Source organism: Lates calcarifer, unplaced genomic scaffold, assembly GCF_001640805.2.
Source record: "Lates calcarifer isolate ASB-BC8 unplaced genomic scaffold, TLL_Latcal_v3 _unitig_4506_quiver_2963, whole genome shotgun sequence".
NCBI classification, from domain to species: domain Eukaryota; kingdom Metazoa; phylum Chordata; class Actinopteri; family Centropomidae; genus Lates; species Lates calcarifer.
Genome location: NW_026116940.1, coordinates 2943 through 24486, shown reverse-complemented (window position 1 = coordinate 24486; position 21544 = coordinate 2943). Strand labels below are relative to the sequence as shown.

At 40.8% G+C, this 21544-nt stretch overlaps 4 protein-coding genes across 4 annotated transcripts; all 4 read right to left on the bottom strand.

The window, feature by feature from the left end:
* Nucleotides 1-584: 584 nt before the first annotated feature.
* LOC108900052 (uncharacterized) lies at nucleotides 585-8648 on the bottom strand. Its single transcript, XM_051068388.1, is given in 9 exon segments — nucleotides 585-1778; nucleotides 1781-2046; nucleotides 2156-2410; nucleotides 2836-3249; nucleotides 3970-4115; nucleotides 4494-4538; nucleotides 6779-6868; nucleotides 7355-7381; nucleotides 8579-8648. Coding segments are annotated over 9 exon segments (2064 nt in total). The 3' UTR covers nucleotides 585-1027.
* An 874-nt stretch (nucleotides 8649-9522) lies between these two features.
* On the bottom strand, nucleotides 9523-12819 carry LOC108900051 (COP9 signalosome complex subunit 9-like). The gene is made up of 3 exons (XM_018700855.1): nucleotides 12650-12819; nucleotides 12173-12245; nucleotides 9523-9560 (listed from the first exon to the last, which is right to left on the bottom strand). Exons 1-3 carry the CDS (start codon nucleotides 12710-12712, stop codon nucleotides 9523-9525), a joined length of 174 nt encoding a protein of 57 aa, XP_018556371.1. The 5' UTR covers nucleotides 12713-12819.
* A 234-nt stretch (nucleotides 12820-13053) lies between these two features.
* Nucleotides 13054-16481, bottom strand: LOC108900053 (otospiralin-like). The gene is given in 5 exon segments (XM_018700857.2): nucleotides 13054-13451; nucleotides 13454-13570; nucleotides 15614-15637; nucleotides 16174-16240; nucleotides 16412-16481. Coding segments are annotated over 5 exon segments (321 nt in total). The 5' UTR covers nucleotides 16457-16481; the 3' UTR covers nucleotides 13054-13383.
* Nucleotides 16482-16840: 359 nt separating this feature from the next.
* On the bottom strand, nucleotides 16841-20095 carry LOC108900050 (apolipoprotein D-like; the record flags this gene model as incomplete). The annotated part of the gene is made up of 5 exons (XM_051068389.1): nucleotides 16841-17616; nucleotides 18327-18349; nucleotides 18406-18414; nucleotides 19830-19951; nucleotides 20048-20095. Coding segments are annotated over 5 exons (435 nt in total), but the record flags the coding sequence as incomplete, so codon positions are not given.
* Nucleotides 20096-21544: the final 1449 nt, after the last annotated feature.

The following is a 21544-nucleotide window of genomic DNA, read 5'->3' as shown; positions in this document are numbered from 1 at the left end:
GTTTTGGTGCTTTTTGGTGAACTTGTATGTTGTATATTTTTTGCAGTGATATGACCGAACATTTTGCAGAAGCCTGTTTCTGCAAAAAAAAAAATATATATATCTTTTTTTACATTTACACATGCATCAGGTTACTAGTAAGGGGGAGTGCTACTCTGCCTGTGAAAACAATGGTATGTTTTCTTATGTTGCTCTGCAGGAAGCCTCATCAAGTGAGAACACATTATTTTCAGCTTCAAGCTTCATTAAAAATAGTTTTAAGCTGGCGTTTGAGAACTTCAAATTTGTAGCAGAAATACTGCAATACAAACTGGAGGTGTGGAGTTTAAAAGACACTGGCATTTAGCAAGCAGGGAGGAGCTAATGAAAATATGGCATTAGCTGCTGTAGAATTTGACATTTTTTGGCTTAGACCCATATTAGATGTCATTCAATCCGTCTCATGCCACAGTTGCATGCAAACAAAATTTGTTTTAAGTATTGTAAGTCAGTTGTAACATGTCATATCAGTGGACAATTATGGTCAAGTCATCAAGTTGAGTCAAATGTCAAGATTGAGTAAATGATGCAAAAACAGCTTTCTAGAGCTTTTTATTAGAACATTCAAAATGAAAAAAAAACTTTACATAATCTATCACTGACAAAAAGCAACAAACAAATTGTAAAAAATGTGAGATGCATAGATACAGAAGTGAAGCGAAGCGTCAAGCGTCATTACACATTTGAGTGGATTGAGGAGGTTTGAAGCTGGAAAGCAACAGGCCAAAGCAACAGATCTGAAGCAGCTAAAGAGATGAAAACATTGCTGGAACACATTCAGCTTTCTGAGCATGCTCCTACAGCTGGAGGCTATGTGTGGATGTTCGTGCATGTACTCGCTCATTGGGTCCATCAACTTCTCATGTGTCCCATATCTGGTCCAGTTTGGACTGGTTGTGCACTGCACAAGGCAGTCATGGGCTAAGCTACAAGAACGCACGGGACTGTGTATTCATGTCCATCTGCATGCATGAGTGCGTTTGCATATTTATTTCTTGCGGTAGTCATCTGCATAAGCTCTGTGATCATCCTGCTCAGGGTACTGGTCTCCGTAGCGCCTCAGTATGTCCTGCAGGCTGGGCATACCCTGTGAGAGTGGCTGGTAGGACATGTGAGGCTCCTCCTGGCCACTCTGGTACGGCTCTGCCTCGTACTGATCCTGCTCCTGCTGCTCTGGCTGCTGTTCGCTCTCTGCTGCCCCCTGGCCATGGTCCTCCTCGGTGTGATGTTCGGGCTGGGCCTCGGCATGGGCCTGCTCAGGCTTGTATCGACGTAGGCGGCAGTCAGGATCATATTCGGGGTCACAGTGTGGGTTGGCAGGCTCCAGAACTCCGTTTCTTGTGCCGTCAGCATTCAGGTGGGGCTCATAGGCCTCAGCAGGGTAGGGGATGTGGCGATGAACCCCAGAACGAGGCTTCTCAGGCTTCACAGGGAAGCATTCACGGTCGTAGCCGATGAAGCAGTCATAGCCCTCCTTGGTTTTACCTGGGGGTCCCAGAGGGTGGCGCTCCTCCTGAGCAGGTTCTTCATAATTGGAACCAGAAAAAGGGTACTGCTGCCTTGGTGTGGGAGGACCGCGGCGATGCATGGCAGCAGCAGCCTCGCGGATTGCAGAGAAAGGATCATTGGGGTCAGACTCTGGAGCAGCCTCCATGCGTGGAGCGTATGGGTCATTAACTTGAGCTTGGGTCATGTATCGGCGGAGCATGGCATATGGGTCAGCAGCTGGAGGAGAAGCTGGGCACTGGCCTGGCGGTACATAGCGTAAGGATCAGTAACCCTATTAGCTTGAGCATAAGGATTCCTGAACATGGCATAGGGGTCGTTGTTCTGCTCAGTAGGAGGAGGGGCAGCACGAATGGCAGCAGCCTCATCTGTCTCCTCGGTATTGTACGCCTCTGGGGGAGTGGCAAATTTGGTGGCAGTAAGAGGGTTACAGCCGTCTTCAAAAAGAGGGTTGCAGGATCCAGGCCCAGCAGGTGCAGGGGGGTTAGGGGCACGGGGCGCCTGGAGGGACAGACAAAACAACTTCCATCATAAAAAAACAGAAAGCACACACTAAAATCTATAAGACCTAGTTAGTAAATCTATCCTCCTATGTATACATGAAACGTACTGCAAGGGAGGCAGCATAGGCACAGAAGGGATCCCTGAGTGGATCACAGCCAGGGTACTGCAGGTAGAGACCAGAGGGGGCTTTCTGCACCAGTTTGGGTTTGCAGGTGGGGTCTTTCTTGGGATCACAACCGAGGTGGGCGTAGGAAGGCAGGGGCCCGGCGGAAGGTGTGTACCCAAAGGCAGCTCTCAGATGGTACTGCAGACATTCCACATCATCAGCAGAGCAGATACGCAACAGCTCAGCCTTCTGCTCCTGAAGCGTGAAAAATAGAGGCAGATGTGATACAATTGTGTCAAGTTAGAGAGTGTAGTGCTGCATCTTACAGTATATGGATTTTTATGCCATATTATCTTTCAATTTATACATTTTGGATTTTTGTGGAAAAATATATCCAGGACAATCCAGGTGAAAACATGTACAGTAGGGTGTTGTTATGCCCTTCATTCTCAGTATTGAATCAATTGGAAGAGGGATACTGCCACTGCGTCTCCTTCAGAACTACCACAAGGGGGCACTGGTTTTGAGAAACACTTGATCAATTTAACAGCCAAATAATGAATATAATGTGATTTGCATTCAAATTGCTAAGAATTGCATTTCTTGGCATGCTATGTACCAAATATTATATTTGTCAGTAACCTGGAGTGATGTACGATGACCAACACTGCCAGGCCTACCTTGGAAAGGAAAGGTGTTGCGGATGGAGCGTAGTAGTAATATCCAGACTGTGGATCCTTTGCTGGGGCAGCAGAGCGGACATACAGAGGAGCTGGGGCCTTGACTGGTGCTGGGGCAGGGGTGGCAACTGGGAGCACCAGGGGCAGGTAGGGGCTCTTGCCCTGGACCAAAGCAGCATACAGGCAGTAAGCATCCTTGGTCGGATCACAAGTTTTTACTGGTGCAGGTTTAGGAGGTTCAGGTTTAGGTTTGGGCCTGCTGGTGTAGGAAGCCACACAGTTAGGGTCATCAGAATCGGCACAGGACTTGTAGATGTCCCCCAGGTGGCGCAGGTAGGCCTTGTAGGAGCGACGTCCCTCAGCACGGTTTTTGTTCTGGAGGTAGGCAAGGTAGATACGGTCCATCTCCTGAACCTGAGAGGGGATGAGAGGTATGCTTTACTGGGGAGTTGATTTAGCTACCACTGTGGACACATTTTAGGCAATAACAAAGAACAGACTTTGAAGTTATACCCAAATTCTTTTTGGCTTTTAAATGTCTCTCTTCATAGTGGAAAAAGTATGGAAACATCAGTACAAACCTATCAAAGCAATCCTTCCGCAAGCATTCCACTGGATGGCCATAATGCTCAGTTTATTTACCATACATATCATTATGTGGATGATTGTTTTGAACATACTGAAAGCACAGGTGGGGAAATGGATTTAAAGCTGATTCAAAGCCTTTGTGGCACAAAGCTGCTGCCAGCTGTGTCGAAAAACGACACTAGTTGTGCGTTGTAAAAAACCAAAACAATCAGCTTAAAAATGCCAAATTGCTAAAATTGATAGAGCTAAATGTAATGGAACAGCAGAGTCTGATGATTATTACCTGTGATTCTCTCATTCGACATATAATTTGACCCATCATTTCTATAAATCGCAACTTTAAAACTTAGGATCAGAAATCTATTGTGACCTCTCTGATATCGGAAAGAGTTACTTTTCAAGCCTACAAGGGAAGAGTGGTGATGTGTGATACTAAAAACACAGACTTTAGGTGGCGTATCACCTTAAGAATTTCATAAAAACACCAAATGTTAAAAATGTCAAGTGATAATAGAGTTTATTGTGGGTGGGTGTGTGTTCACTCACTGCCTCCTGGTTGCCATTGTCAGTGAAGTACTTGTACCAGCCCCAGAAGTCAGAGTGCTGTTTGTACCAGCTGATGTTCCTGCGGTTGCGGATCAGCCTCCTGTGTAACGCTGCAGCAGCAGCCCTCTCCTGGATGCTCTCTCCCACTGAGGAGCAGGAAAGAAAAGGGAAAGGCACGCTGATCCCAGAGCCTCCAAACTCACTTGGACATCAAAGTCAAGGATTTCCAAGTGACTTTTAAACTTTATGACAAGATATTCAAGGATTCAAACTTGTTACATTTTGAGGTTAGGTATCCTTAAGCTATCATATTATCTTAGATATCAATCATAAGGTTAAGCGTTGATGCTACATTGAAGTGAGGTGAGGTGTAGTGATGAATTTGGGTGTTACATTTCAATCACAACACACCCTCATGGACTCATTAATAGCTTTCATGGTCTTTCACCCCTGGCAAATTGCCGCTGTTTACTTTTTAGAAACCCTGTGTAACTGTCTGCTAAGGCAAAAAAACACATATTTACCATCTCCTTTGGCCTTTTGCCCAATTGGTCCAGCAGACAAGAATGCTGATGAAGAAAGAAAAGCAAAAACAGATTTATCAAGACGTTTCTGTCAAGTCAAGATTAAGTCCTGGAAATTGCTTACTCCATCTAGTCTGACTATGAAATATGTCTGTAATACATTTGTGATAATATGACAATAAACCTCAAACACTTAAGGCAGATATTATTCATTAAATAGGGCAGAGGTAATTGGCTCTGCCTGAAGCACTGGTGACTGCAGCTCTTTGTAGATTTTATAGGTAAGCCTGTAACAGCAAACCCCACGCTGCGTTTTCAAAGTGCTGTGTGTGCACTTTGTGTGTGTCTGAGCCCATACACACATGTGTGCCGTTTGACCCCATGCAGCTGGGGGGAACAGAGGATTCAGCTCTGCTGCTGGTTCCTTTCATCTCCTCAGGAAAAAGGTGTTAATGCCTTACGGGGGGGGGGGGACAGGAGGAAGAATAAGAGGGGGAACAGATGAGAGCTTTAAAGGAGAGATCCAGAGGGGATAATTCAGGGTTACATAGAGCGTGTCGGAAGTAGAAAAACATCTCCTGATTTAAAAAAAAGAGAGTTTTCATCATCTCTGATGGAGTACACAGGGAGATGTGCACTGTGGTGTGTAAGGTCACAGAAGAAAAATGTATGAATCTGCAAAGAATTAAGAAAGAATTAAATAAAGAAGGGGAAGTGAAGGTGACCTGATGTGGTGGAGGGGGGTGGGCTAAATGTTGCTGCCTCAGTGTATCCGCTGTATTGTTTTTTACAAGCCTGTAAAATAAAATAAAAAAGTGGCTGGCACATCTGGAAACAGCTGAGCTTTAAGAGGGCAGAGGAGGAGGTGATGCTGACAGGTACTAATTTTTTACAGGACCAGGAACGATGAAAGAAAAACTCCCCCTACTACTACAACTGTTCTTTTCCCCTTTTGGACGGCACAATTTAAAAAAAAAAAAAACATTTTAAATGGAAAGACGAGACCTGAGCACTGCCTTGTAGCTTTGTAAATATACCAGTCAAAGTAGAAACAGGTGGTGGAGGAGCCACTGTCCATAAGATGATATATGGACATTACAGGCTACATCAGACAGCCAGATTATGATATATATGAAGTTGAGTTACAACCACTGTTAGCAAGGATAGGTATTAGTGAGTCCAAGTCCATGAACTGGTGATGGGCAGAAACCCACAGCACTCCAGCTAACCCATTGCCTTAACAAACAAAAACCTTGAGATGCAGAATGTGAAGCTATAAGTCAACTAAAATGTATTTATAAATTATGAGGTGTAAGGGCAAACAGAACAACTTAAGGTTGAGTAATATGTTGAGAATAATTTTGTGGATGAAGAGAAAGAAAAGTAACTAGGTGGAGGATGTGTATATTTCCAAGGCAAATACACACTAACAAGAGGTGATTCTGCTGCATAATTGCTGCCAATGTTTCTGTATTTTTACAGAGATAAGATTGTGAAGTCAGCATTTAGTTTCTTCTCAACTCTAAACAGCGTAGCTTGAAAAGCAGACAGAACTATAATATGTATACTGGAGTGTGAATATCATCATCAGCACCGTGATTATCCTTTACCAGTTGTCATTTTGAATTGGGTGGTGAAATTACTGTTTGTTTGTGTTTTATAATCTCACTACACACACCTCCTCCTCCTTTTTTTCTACAGTGTTATGTGATCGTGTGTGTCCAGCTAAATGAAGCAGCTAATTCAAAAAAATGTTCATCAACTTTCCGATGCTGACAATATCAAATGCTGTAGGAGGAGAGGAAGGAAAAGTTCTAAATTATGACCATCTAAAATGGTTGGCTAAAATAGCTGACATTTTCATCAATGCATCACTTGAATGAGTCATTTGATAGCTGAATAAATTAAGTCATGTGAAGAAAAAATATCAGCCATCCTCTCAGTTTTCTCTGTTTTATATGATTGTAAACTGAATAGTTTTGGGGGTTGGACTTTTTTTGGCTGTTTTGTCTTTTTATTGACGGAATGATTTAATCAGTGAGTTGAAAAAACGATCAGTTGGTTGATAATGTAAATAATCATTAGTTGCAGCCCTAAATTAAACTCTCCAGCAGATTTACAGTGGTGTTTCTACTCTTATTGCAGTAAAGCACCATGACAGCCACGAATAATCAGTAAATTCCGTATTATATCACAGTATCTGTTCAGTATAGTGACATATATTTTGACATACTGAGCCTGGTTATGAGACTTTATGCAATGTCTGATCCCCACTGTGTACTCACCAGGCAGCAGCATCACAGCCAGCAGAGCAGTGATGAATACACCGGAGAAACCGGTTCTCCTTCCCCAGCCATGACTTCTCACACCTTCTCCTCACCTGCTGACACCAAAGGCACAAATATCAAATATTCAAAATTATGCTTTATTTCCAGTACACTCAAATATCTATTGGTTCATCCAGCCAAGGAAGCAAAATCACATTTTTATCCACTAGTTGAGCTATTTTCTTCATACAGCTGCATCTTTAAAAGCAGGAGCTCAAAGTGGTCAGTAGCACAGACAAACCTACAAACCTTATGAAGCGCTGTTGGAAGGTGTTAAATTCACACTCCAATCACAACCTGAGACCCAAGACTGAGCTAGTTTTCACCTGGAGAGCTGTTGTAGTGACCCCTGCAGTTTGGAAGTGAACTCAAAGTTTGGAGGCTTTGAACAAACATGTTCTGGCTGGTTTGTCATGGTAAAAAACAGAACCAGGTGTTTTGAGCAGCCAAACTTGATTTCAACCTGAACTTGAGTCCCTGGGTAAGTACCTAAATCTACCAGTGTAAACACGCGGTTTGTTTTTGGTGTCTTACCTGTGGTTGTCTTATTGGTGTGTCGGCCTGCAGATCCAGATGTTGAAGCGAGATGACTCTGTCCACCTGGGCTCAAACACTAAGCGTGTGTGTTTGTGTGTGTGTGTTGGTGATATCCTGTTGCACCCTGTCCCAGCGGCCGTCTCTCAGACTGCCCTGACGAAGGGATCCTGCACGGTTTTAAACCAGGCCCGTCATCTCTGACACACACAAACACACACACAAGTATTAATTAACACTCGCACAGAAAAACGCACACAGGGAGCACCTGAGGGGGTCAAGGGCCACTTCAACAAGACACCTTATTGGCTGCAACTTTCAGAAATTCTGGACCAATCGCAGGCACCGTAATTAAGAACAGGAAAGGAGAGAGGGAGGGAGGGTTTTAAGTAGAGATGGAGACGTGGAGAAATGGAGAGAAGAGAGAAGTTGCCCCAAAGTGACTTTTTTTTCATTTAACAAACATGCTTTTAATTCTGATTCACATTTAAGGTTAGAAATCCAACTCTGGATCTGGTCTGGGGATGCAGCAATGACTCTGAAGTAAGTAACAGAAAGATAGAAGAGGGGACAGAAGAGAGAAAACATGAGGAAATAATGAAGGGGAGCTGAGGTGCCACATAAGCACTTCTCAGAGACCTCAGTGAGGCCTAAACCACAGCTTCTGTCTAAACCTGAACACACAGGGACAGCTGGTCTACACATGAGGAATTTGATAATCTACAGTTTCCTCCTCACTTTAACTGTGTTCAGGCATGCCAGCCTTGTAAGACAAACTGGCAGTGATTTTAGTGTCTCTACACTAAAGTCGTATAGCTGTAATGCATGATGCAACATCTGTACATCTGACTGGCCTGTGATTCAGTTATAGCAATCAGGCTGGTTAATGAGATTTTATTAGTTTATGGAGAAATTGTGATTTTTCACTTTTTACATCAAAGGTAATTTAACTCAAAATAAATCATATTTTTTGAGGACAAAATCAGTTTTAAATATTATTTTATTGTACTTTGGAGAGAAGACACAATTATTCTATTTTTAAATTTCTGAAAATAGCTGCCACCTGTCTGTTATGCCAGTGTTCAATTCAGCATAAAGACTATACCTCTGTATGTCCCTATTGTATGTACACTGAGGCTTATTGTTAAAGCACAGTCATTAGTTCTAACTAAAGGAAACGTGACAGTACCCTGTACACAGAGTGAAGTCCAGTGTCTGGCCTACACAGAGCTCTGACCTCAACCTCATCCAACGCCTCTGGGATGAACAGGAACACTGTTTTATCGCCCACCATCAGTACCCTACTTCTTTAATGCTCTTGAGGCTGAATAGGAGCAAATCCCTGCATACTTTTGGCCATGGAGTGTAACTTTTTAGAATTGTTTTCCTGTTTCTGTAATATGTGTACAATTCTCATGTAAACATGTGATGTAAATACAAGACTGCAAAAATTCAGACATCTTATTCCTTGGTCTTGTCTTTTACCTACACATACAGCTGGTTTATGTGGGCCTGCATCGTCTCAGGGGAAAATCAGAACTGATGATACAAAAACTCCACAGCTCATTTGACAGACAGGTGAGACACATGAGACGTGATTCTAATCTTACAAGTCAAATCACATCTTTTTCATTTTCCCTTTTCATGATAGCTGACTGAATCTCTACAGATATTGACTGTCTTACTGCTGACCTGTCGACAAACCATTTTACTGCTGGAGCCTCCACCTGAATCCTTTATTTGCTCTGTATTTTTTTTTTAGCATTTCCACATTTTTTGCAGCCCCTTTCCTGTCCCATCGTGCTCCAACCAAACATTTAGTGGTCATGTTAACACTGTATCTCGTATGTAATTATGTTTGTTAACAGGTGTTTCACAGAGCCTGCAAACCTACAATCCAGTCAGGAGCAGATTCAAACACGACAACGCCAAAACCATACTCATAATTTTCTCTAAAGCTGGAATGTAAGGGATTCTCAGAATTCACAGACACCTGGTTCACCATGACAGCTTTTCTTTTTTTTTTGTAAAAACAAAAAGGCTTTATTTCAGAATGGTGGTGAGTGACATGTGGGACGGGGGCTGTACAAATAAGAGAAAACTTCTAGTCAGAAGCCCATTTTTTACGATTTCTTTATGTACACAATCACATCAACACACACACCACATCATGTCATCACTCTCGAATCGAAAAGATCCTCAAAGTCTGCAGATAGAAACGAGAGTAAGAATACAAGATGGAAAGAAAAAGAGACAAAGACAGGGAGAGAACAGGGTTAGAATTAGTCAGCTGTTTCCAAAAACTCCTACATTCTCAGCTATACTATATATAATGACTTCTGACCCTGGCTGCTGAGTTTGGACCAGCTAAAACTTCTCAACATATGCTGTATCTTTTTGTTTATATTTCACTCCTTTGTTTGTACTTGAGCTGCAGATATGACTTCCAAATTTCTCAACAAAAGGCGCCTGAGGAGTCCAACTGAGAAAAATCAACTATTCTACTGACATTTCATGGGCCAAAGGATTGACCCATTAATGAGGAAATAACTGACAGATGAGTCCATAATGAAAATAATGTTAGTTGCAGGCCCTACAGGTGATCAATCTATTCAAGCCCTTGGGACTTTTACACTTTTCCTCAGCCACTACAGATGTGGACATAGCTTCAGAAGGCTTTATTAGAAGACTTTGCAAGTCTCTTCCTGCCCTGTGACTTTTTAATATGCCCTGACACCAAGCATGTCCTTTGAATGTCTGAAACAGCCAGAGTGAGTTGATTTTGCAGAAGTGGGTTCCCTTCAAATGGATCTCCTCAATCATCTTCCCAAAATGCCCAGTATTGCAGTTATAAGCCCAGACTCAATTCTTTCATTTGCTTGTTTTGTTCAATCACTAGTTCTGATGTCTTTTGTGCCTGTCTGAACTCTAGACTCTCCTTCAAGTCATATATACTACTTAAAACATTGTCATCCTTGTATCAAATACTGTGAGTCTGTGTACGATGTGAAATGGAAACTGACCTTTTGAGCTGTCTGCTTATACTGCTGTGGAAACATTTGTTACTGGACATATCCACCATGAAGTAATTGTTGCAGAATATGCTGAAATAATCCTTGAGGACTTTCCAGACAAAGTTAAAGGTTAGAAATGTCTTGCAGCCATCTCTATAGGCTGTATAGCTGTCATTTATGTCTGCTATACTTGTAGAAATTGTAGAAATTTGCAAGAGTGTCCAGAAACTGATTTTGCCCCACAAGAGTTGAAATTGTTAACTCTCATGTGTCAATGGCTTCCAGGAACAGGAAGTTCCAACATTTTGTCCAATAAATGAGTCAATGAGTCAAACAGCTTGCCCTAGCCCCAGGGAATGGTAGTCTTTACCATCCATTATTTTCACAACATGGTCCAATCAAAACTGCCCATGTTTCACACTGTTGAGTTGAACTTAAAACATCACTAAACATTATACTGTCATATCCTGTCATTCCTACAGAACTCCAACGAAGGGCAAAGTCTCTTGAAATCAAACAATGGTGTTGCATCATCAGATTAGATCTACAAACACAGACACATTTTATAATTACCCACTGTCCTCTTAGATGATAAAAGCAAAGCCTCTTCTGCTTTTACAAGACAGACCCTCATAAAATTTAAAGTTTTTATTGTGACTGGCAGGGCATGCTAGTTCCAGACCACTACGTTTTATCATTTTGGATACATCTGATCATGTGTAACAGCTGTATCTATTTCAAAATTAAGCATGGCATTACAATACTTTGAGTGCATGTATTATGAGCATGAAGGACCTCTGTGTGTGTGTGTGTTTCAAAGCAGCTGACTGGCGAGGTGTCCCGCTGAGTTTCAGTCTTACAGCAGCTATTAACTCACTTTACTATCCTCCTCTTCTCCACTCCTTTCCTCCTTTTTTTCCTTTTGCTCCCCTCTTTTTAACAATCAGCTTTTTCTTTCTAGGTCATGTGCTGCTGAGCCAAAATTGATTCGCCCGCAGCCAGCGCTGCAAGACGGAAAACAGATTAGCTTAGTGTTTCTGTGCGTCCTCTCTGTATGTGTTTACGTGTTCTCACGCATAAACTGGTGTTTACAGGGGAACGACTGGATTTTTGAGGGTTAATTTGAGGAGACAATGTGGTTCAAGCAAGAAACTACATAATGTGCCTCCACTAAAACCCAGTTTCCATGCAGTCTGTCACTAATCTGGGTTCTCCCTTTACTGCTTCATAATACTGAAACTATCTTTGAATACTTTGAAAGTATTTAAGTTAATAATATGATCTCTAAGAAAACTTACTAGTGACCAGTTTGCAGTTCCTACTAAAAAGGAATTTCAGATAATCTAAATGTGTGTAAACATAGCCATTCACATCTAAAGTCCCAAGGGTCTGGTTACAAGCGTGGTAACAAGCAACTGAACAGATGGAAACAAATCATGTTTTGCTTGCTTTAGTTGGCCACCCACACTTGTAACTAGACACTTGGGGGCATTTCTTTCTTCACTTCACATTTCTCCATTAGATACGATCATTAAAATGACACGGGCGTATTTTGTTATTTCTGTTCAGGCCATGTAGCTTTGATCATTTCAGTTTCAGTCGTGATGCAAATCAAAAAAAATTGTGCTCACTCGTGAGACTTGTCAGATTAAGCAAGATTCATGATTAACTTCTGCTGAACTCTGTGCCCTCACTAGACAAAGACCAGGTGACTTATGTGCTAATAATATTTTCAGTGAAACATTGTCCACATTAGGAAAAAAAACATTGGTTGGGGGGGTGGTTAAGCGTCAGAGACATTTACCATTAAAGAAATCAGAGTGCACTGCTTTTTCATTGGCTGCCAGGTCCATGAGCAGGCCGCTGCTGCCTCCTGCCTGTTAATACACAACAGTACAATCAGACATCAGATACCCACACTATTTTACACTGACGGTAAGTAATAAGGGATAAACAATCTAGGGCTGCAACGATTTGTCGATTGAAAGAAAATCACTCTGCAACTATGTTGATAAACAAAGAAACCTTCCAGTCATTTTCCAAGCAAAAATGCTAAACATTAACTAGCTCCACCTTGTCATTTGAAAGAATCTGTTGTTTTTCTCTGTCTTGTGTGATAGTGAGCTTTGAGTTAATCTATCATAATAGGTATTTTTGATTGTTTTGGTAGTTTAACGATGCCGTTTTTCTCCGAATGTTACGTTTTCTCGTTACCGATCTAGCTAGCTTTAGCATTAGCCGATATTTGAATGATTCATGCTGTTATTTCAACTGAACCAACCTCGTCCAAGTCCACGTAGGGACCCGCTCCTTCAGGAAACATCTCATCCACTGCAGGTTTCATTTTATTTCAGCAACGATTCAGCAGCAGTTAGTTTAGAAATATTTTATCGCTAGCAAGGCTAGCTTCTCTGCATTCGTAAACAAAACAAAGTGTGCAACACTAAATTGTGCCCGCTGTCGCTTCTGTCGCTTGGTCCGCTCTTAACCTACAGTGACACTGTAAACAGTAGTTATGTTCCGTAACAAATGAGGAGAGTACAGCAATAATATCCATATTAACAATACTGTTTTATACCATGTGAATTCCTCTTGTTAGTTAAGTTAAGGGGTAATAAATGTAAAAATAATTAAGAGGATCTTAAGAGAGTACGAATAAAATAAAATTACATTTTATAGACACCATTAGGTATTTGAAACATGTTTATTTGTGGTATATTACATGAAGAGGTTATACAATCCTACATAAGTTCTACTTCCTCTAACTCTGAATTCTACCTTTATGCTATAGTAACACACAAAGTGTTAAACTTCTAAGGGGGGGTCATTTTGTATTTGCTGCTCTTTTCCATGACCCCATTTATTTTATATATTTCTTGTGCATATTTTATTTATTTTCCTTCTCTCCTCATATTTCCTTTCCATCAAAGTAAGAAATGCATTCCTGTATAGTTACTTTGGATGTAATAGGTCCCTTTCTACCCTTTCTCCCCCTCCAGGCTCCTGCCACCCCCCTCAGTGTTCGTGTCCTGCATTGGTCTCATATCCCAGGGTATCTCCGAGGGGCTGGTGGGCAAAGAAGGCCGGGCCATCTCATTGATGTGGTTGTAGGCACCAATTGATTTGAAGTATTCCACGTAGTTCCAGAAGTCAGAGGTGGAGTAAGGCCAGTAGGGAACAGCTGGTGGTTCATCATATGGCACTAAAACACACACACACACACACACACACACACACACACACACACACACAACAGGTCAGGGAAGGACAGCAAGTTAATGGATAAATCCACACTCAGACACTAGTACACTCACTGTTATATAACCTATCACATTCCACCAGTTATTCAACGATGATGTGTTGCTATTTAGACAGGTCCCAGATTCTCTAAAGCTGCCTAACACTCAGTTAGCTCAGTCAAGCTATTGTACTTTCCCCACAGTGTCTTTACACAACCCTCAGACAGTGGCTGCGACCAAAAGATGAAGAGCAGGTTTTTCCTGTCATGGGAAGGTGAGCCACACCTGCCATTCAAAATATGTAACATGCAGTATGTTGTGACTGCAAATTTTCTGGTCGGCTGTGACAATATTCATCACAATATTGTTCAAAATTCCAAATTGTTTAAAAAATATTTCTTGGGTCTCTCACATACAGATGCAATACTTGACATTTGTAGCTGCTGTTTTAGATTAGTAAAATGTTTTTTTCTGTTGTAGCTGCATTAAAATATTAATTTTGGCAATTAAACACAATCCTAAGAGAAACATAATAAATACAAAGCATTATTTAAAAAAAATAGCATAAAACAGGTACCTGGTGAAGCTGGTGATGTTCTTGCAATATTATATGGTATAATGGTTAAAATAATAACTTTGTAAATCCAATTTGGAAACTATTTTGACATCATAATTTCAAAAAGGGGCATATATATCCTGAATGTACATTTAATCATTTGGCAGATGCTTTTATCCAAAATGACTTACAAGGGAAGGATGACACTCGAGCAGTACTAGATGTGTTCAATAAGGCAAAGTACAAGGAGATCAGATAAAAAGTGCACAGTAAGTGTACCTTTTTATGATCCTTGGAGGAAGGCAGTGGCTGAGAGGCAGCCATAAGCCTGTATGGTTGAGTTGATGAGTAACGTGCCCTTTTTGGCTGATCGAAAACCAGACGCGCTGCCGCATTCTAGACTAATCTCTAAGATTTTCACTGTGCTTGAAGGGAGACCTAACTAAAAGGGCATTGCAACAGGTGACGACCTGTACCAAGAGCTGGGTGGTGTACTGAGTCAAATAAGGCCTGATTTTTCTTATGTTGTATATTGCAAAGTGGCACAACCAGGAGACAGACACAACCTTGTTGGAAAAAGATGGCTGGTCATCAATGATGGTTTCTCATCACCTTGGTTGGGGTGAGAGATGATGAGGTGTTTTTTGTTGTTGATAGTGTGATGGAGAGATTGATCAGCCAGGATGACTAAGAGTTCAGTCTTTAGAGGTTTAGCTGAAGGTGGCAAAGCTGCTTTAAGGTCAAATGAGTACACCAGGGACAGGAAGTCTGGAGAGCTCAGATTGTGTAAGTTGGCGTTCATATCACCTACGATAGTAGCAGACAGTTCATGTTCAGGAATGGAAGACAACAGTATGTCTACCTCATCCTCAAAATCACCAATTTGTCCTGGTGGACGGTAAATGACAACCAGAGGCTTTCACTGGAGTGGTCACCGTAACAGCATGGTACCCAAAAGAGGAGGGTTCGTTCTTCTCATTTGTTGTAAATTAGGAAGCCAGTCCCACCTCATTGCCTGGATAAAGGAGAGGTGTAGCAGGTTTGCTGGTTTGATTCTAGGTCTCAGTTAGAGCCGGCAGCTCAAGGGATAACAGGTTAGCAGAGGCAGGAATGAAATTAGCTTTGTTAACCCGACAGAGAAGGAGACACGTGGGTGAGGAATGTTGCATTGACTGGAGGTTAGCTACATATCTTTGCTTTTTGGCATAGTGATACTTTTTGCGTTTACCATAGAGAACACAGGAATGGGGTACAAGCAAAGAGAGAGAGCAAAGATAAAGATTTTTTTTTTTAACTGCTGGCTATTTTTGCATAAATTGTAGTTTGCATATTTTTAAGGAAAATATTAAAAGCAAATGATGAGAATTGAAAAACACCAAAACTAAATCTTTGGTTTTATTGTAAAATATGACGTGTCTTTAAAAAAAAAAAACTTTTTTATATACAGTACCTCCTTCTGGGATGACTCTGGCCTCTGTGAAGAAGAGGAAAGAGGAAAAAAAAATTAACACTCCCAAGCATTCCATGGCTTCCCATTCACAAAGACAGGATTCATGTCCGGAAAACTGAAAACTGAGCTTTCCCCCAGAGGACTGCAGGATACCTGCTTCCTCCTCAAATATTATTGCTGACCATTCAAGCACACACACACACACATACTGAACCAGGGGGAATTCACCATTAGACAAAGTCCCCTTTGTACACACAGTCACCAAAAACAAATCCAGCACTGTCACATCGGGGAGAATCATACATGATTAACAGCTATTTTGATAAGGATTTTTGTATGTACAGATATCAAACTTGGTCTTATGTCTCAACCACAATGTGTTTTCACTGTGTGTGTGTGTGTGTGTGTATATATATATATAATATAATATATATGAAGTAATATATATATAGTATATATATATACACACACACACACACCAGTAAAATACAGTTACAACCTTAGTTTAAAAACTACAGTAAGATTAACAAATTTAACAAACTTTAAAAAGAGGAACTCACCTGTGAAATGACAGGCAAAGAGGCAGAGGAGAATACTGAGCCAGATCAACAACTTCATCTTGCCCTCCTAAGAGAACAAAAATGCCTATCATGCTCTAGTTTTTTAGTCAGCAATATAACAAACCCTAAACTCTGAATCAATAACTGAAGAGAATATATATCAGTGCCGACATACTATAGCAGCCTTCCAATTTTTCATGAATCTCTGAGAATAAAATCAAATTCTGCAGCTGTTTACCTGTAAATGGATTATGAAGCCGTGCAGAGAGGTGCTGCTGTTCATCTGCTGGTTCACTGTGGTCTGTGGTGTGTGGGGTCAGTGGAGGAAGGCCAGAAGACCCCATCACACACAACACACACACACACATGCAAACACACACACAGCCAAGTCAAGCCTAGCCCAGACTGTACTGAAGAATTTCCTTGATATTATGATTCTTGATTTTAATTTCACACTTTCTTCAAGGAGCCACATTTTTGAACTGAAAATACTATTTCCTTTTTATTTTGCAGCAGAAGTCAAGACAATCTTCATCAGATGAATGACAGAGAAAATGAAGAATGACCAAACGACTGGGTAATGAATATGTCTTTATTATATACCTTTCCAAAGTTTTTTTTCCAAGATGCTTATTTCATTGTTTAGTCAATATGAAATACATTATGGACTGCATGAAGGAATGAGTAATAGGCATTGGTGTGGTGTGGGTTTTATAAAATCAGTCTGAGCAGCTGATACAGAATGGACAAAAATCTGTTTTAAAAAGTGAAACATTGCAGATTGAACTAGTTTTTGTGAAATACTCTTCTGTCAGAATTATGCTGAGAAGGTACAACATGAGGATGATGCTGGAAAAATAAACCATCAAGCAAAAAATCAAGCAAACCATACTGAGATTTGCAATACTGGTTGAATACAAAATTAACAGATTTGTTTCTTTTTTTAACATCTCTAAAAATGCAAAAAACAAAACAAACAAAAAAAAAAAATAAAACAAAACAAAAATAAGACCACAACATTAAGATGCAGATATACAACACCTTGTCTGTCTCCAAAAACTCAATCCTCTTGTAACAATCATCCAACAAATCAATTAACATGCTCAAGATACACTGCAGAGCCCTAATATTAGTGTCAAGCCCTGCCACATCCACTGTGTGGTTACTGGACAGTGGTTACAGTGCAGTGAATGAGAGTCTCCATCAGTCCCTAGTAATCCTTGCAGCCCATCTGATCTGTGGCCTTCATCCTGAACAGGTCGATCCCTTCACTGATCAGCAGATTTTTGGCGTAGCGCACCGTCTCTGGGGGCAGGAAGCGCGAGCGGCCGAGGATCCAGGCATATTCGACATGGAACAGGCGGAGGATGTCCGTGCAGGAGTACACCACGGACAAAGTAGTGTAGTCGGTGGTCAGAACCAGGTATGGGCTGTAGGGAGTAACTAGGAGCAAAGGTCACAAAAACAGAGAGGAAAAAAGAAGATCATGCTGATTAGATTCTTTTACTATACATCATATTTCTAAAGCAGAGTTCAAGTAAATATAAGTATTGTCTGCATACATATTATCTGTGTGTAGAGAGCAGCATGTAAATAAAAAATAAAACTAGACAAAGCAGTGAGTCCTCCTGGAAAATCCATCCTGGTTTTAAAATCGTAAAATCTAGTTCCCATGAGATTTGAATTAAAGAGCTGTGCCAGTGATGTAATGCTGAAGTCACCTACGAAGGACACAAACACCTCCTGAGATCTATGACGACAAGATTATTTCCACTGATGCAAGGCTTTCACAGTCACAGAGAGACAGACGGGCTCATTGTCTTTGACATTGGAAATGCAGTGAGGCTGCTGTGTCATGTATCAGCAGATAGCATTGTCATTCATGAGATGTGTGCGCTCTTTAACCAGAATGAGCTCAGATAATCACAATGATGATTGGAAAGGCAGTACAAAAACATTTTAGTTACTTTTCTGTCTGTTTTGTCCAGTTTTTGTGGAACTATAATTATTGGAAGCTGTAATCCTTAACTCCTTATGATAATAAGAAACAACAAAGGGGGATGAGAAGAGGTGGAAGCCAGTCTAAGAGGGCAGCAGCAGTGATGACAAAAACAAAGACGATGAAGAGGATAAAAGTGAAGAAGGCTACTCACAATACGAGAAGCTGACTCCAAGTCTGGCAAGGTTCTCTCAGGTCCTGAACCACTGCTGTCCCCTCTGCTGTCCTGAAACTTGTCCTTACTGAGACACAAAGAGAGACTTAGAGGGACACACAAAATCAGCAGAACTTCATCACATTTTCGAGTTAAGTAACAAAGATTTATAAAATTGGCAGATAATACAGTCAGAAAAACCGAATCAATTCTCCACCATTCAATCTACGGTAGAGTGTAGCCTCCAGTCTTTCCTCTCTTTGATAAAAAAGATAATCCACCATAAAAGCCATAGCCAGCCACACAGGCCGGAGTAATCAGGAGGCTAACTGTTATTCTCAGGGCATACACTTGGTGTCGCTGCGCCTGTTGCCACGATCCAGATGCACCGGTAGCAATTGGTGGTCATGTGTTTGACTCCGGAAGAAGTGTTAAACTTGTATGTTTTGGTTTTTCACGCCTTGGGAAATGGATTTTACTCACGTTGGATGCACCGTGGAAAACAACAAAACTGACTATCATCGTGAAGATTTATGGATTGAAGTGTCGGATTTTTCCCCCACATTTTTGGATGTAACGGAGCTGTGTGGATTTCCACTAAACGTTAGAGGACGTCTGCAGCCATACATCTGTAAAGATGACAGAAGCTGTGGAACATTGTGTCACCGAATCACCGCACGGCGTCCAACGCACGTAGCATGATGTTATTTGAATTATTTAAATTTGTGTGGCAGATCATCAGTGCACTGGCTGCTGAATTGAGTGGAATATAGACTTTGCATCAGTGGTGGAAGAAGTCTTCACATCCTTTACCTACGGGGACCAGCCAAATAACTGCTCTGTTCTTGCTGTGGACTGGGCTCCAAAAAGTAAACTAATGCCTGAGAGGGGAGGATGAAGTCCAAAGACACACAGAGATGATTAAAAGGTAAATTAATAGTATTATTAGGAATAGCCACTAATAGCCACAATATTTAAAAAGTCTCAAAGGATTTTATAGCCTGTCATTTTTAAAAAAGCTATAGCTGTGATAAATTTCAATCAATCAACACAAACTTAAGTCTGGTATAATGCAGCAGAATTGACAACATGTAAACTTTGAATCAGGCCCACTGTAAGTCAGAAGTATTCAACTGTTGTAGCTGCACTGCACATCAGATAAATCTGAGGGCAGAAAAAGATAGAGAAAAAAGCTCTGAAAACAACCAGAAAACAACATGAAAATGTGACCACTAGTAGTTTAATGTGCTGTATTTTTATGAATTAGCATAAAATGGAAATACTCAAGTACAAGTGCCTCAAAATTGTACTTAAGTATGGTGCTTGAGAGATGCTATATGCCATATAGCAGCTATATAATTTATTTAGCATACAAATGAGTTGTTGTACTGATCTTTTTTGTCTAAATCTTGGACAGAAAGTCTCTAAGCATGCCTCCAAAAATGTTGGACTATTCCTTCCTAACAGAGCCAAGTCAGATATTAAAACCACCTCAGTACTTACTAGAACTGAGAGTTCAGCACCTGGATGGTGCCATCTTTCCTTATGGCGTAGTTTGCCTCAATGCACTTTCCTCTTTCAAAGGCTGCAGGGAGTTTCTCAATCTCATACCATTTGCCTAGATACTGTTGACAGACAGAGGTCATTAGCTCTGTGTATTTCATTGCATAGTTGTATATAGTATATACAGTACAGTATGTGTTAATATGTGAGTGTGTTACTTGTTGAAGGTTGAAGTTGGGCTGCACTTTCGGTGCCGGACAAGGACCCAGTGATAAGTCTGTGCTGACACGAGAGGGAGCAGCAGGACGACGAGGAGGTAGACAGCAGACATTGTTTCTTCAGAGGCAGAGGTGAGATTTATTTTCCATGTTATAAAGTGTAGTTGTGTAGCTGTGTACCTTTTTCTATTAGCAGGTTAAACCTTAGTGGTAGCTAAACCAAAAACCCACAAACATAGTATGCAATGTTTGCATACCTGAAATCATTGTTCCCTCTAGAGATGTAATGTGGTTGACTAGGAGTTCATTGTTTTGTAAAGTAAGATAGCAGGAGAGAAACATGCCATTTTTTGTCTTGTCTCTGCACATAACATCACATGTTGCCACACCAGTTCCTCTGGTTTCAGGTAACACCTGTACCTTCATAAGCCAGCCAGCTCCTTCTTTTCAGTATGCTGTAACAATATTTAAGTCTCAAAGGATGTTTAGCCTGTCATTAAAAAAAAAGCTATATCTGTGATAAATTTCAATCAATCAACAGCAACTTAATTCTGTTATAATGCAGCAGAATTATCTGTATTTAAAATGTTTTTATTTCATAAAAAAAGTAAGAACTTAACAATATTGCAAAATAACCATTCATCCCGTACATGTTGTAGTTTAGTTTTATTTAAACAAGCCATAAATAAAACATGCTTACCTTCAAGTGTATGGGAGTTAAAGATGTCAGTGAGGCAACTTACTTTGTGTGGGACTGGACAGTTTTTATCAGCAGTAGGGGCAAACAAAGTGAGGGTGTGTTCATGTTATGTCACTCCCACAAGGCAGCTCATTAGGTAATTGTCATCATGTGCACATTCCCATTCACAATAGTGAAATGCAGACACTGCATGATACATGAAACACACAAGCTACTGTGCCTCATTGAATTTGGTTACAATATAAATAATGATTTGCTTACAATATAAATGATATATATAATGTCTTTCAAAAACAATTCCTGTTTTTTACCACGAGGCAGCGCCAAAGTGAAAGTTTTCAATGGGATTGTCACTTGCATCAGTTATGGACAATGTTTGTCCTCACTCTATCACTAACATGTTCTTTTTACTTTTGAATCTAGTGCCTGCAGTAGACAATGGATTCTGCAATCAATGAAGACAGAGATGGTACAGAGGTCTTGATGGATCTCATGAGTCAGCTGGAGAACCAGAGCTGGAGGGACGTTACCGAGTTACATCATCGACAAGGTAAATGAACATATCAGTGTGTAAATAATGCTTTTTAGGTAAAAGTCAAAAGTTGTGGTTAAAGGACTAAAGTAAAAAGTACAGCTACGGTCTCTCTGATATGTTATTAGATATGACAGCAGCTCGTTACTGTTGTAGCTGCTGGAGTACTGACTAAATGTTATGAGTAGGAACACCAGTGCATCATGAAAATATGCCCCCAACCCTGTTCTAGGGTCCAGTGTTTCCTAAACCAAAAGAGTATGGT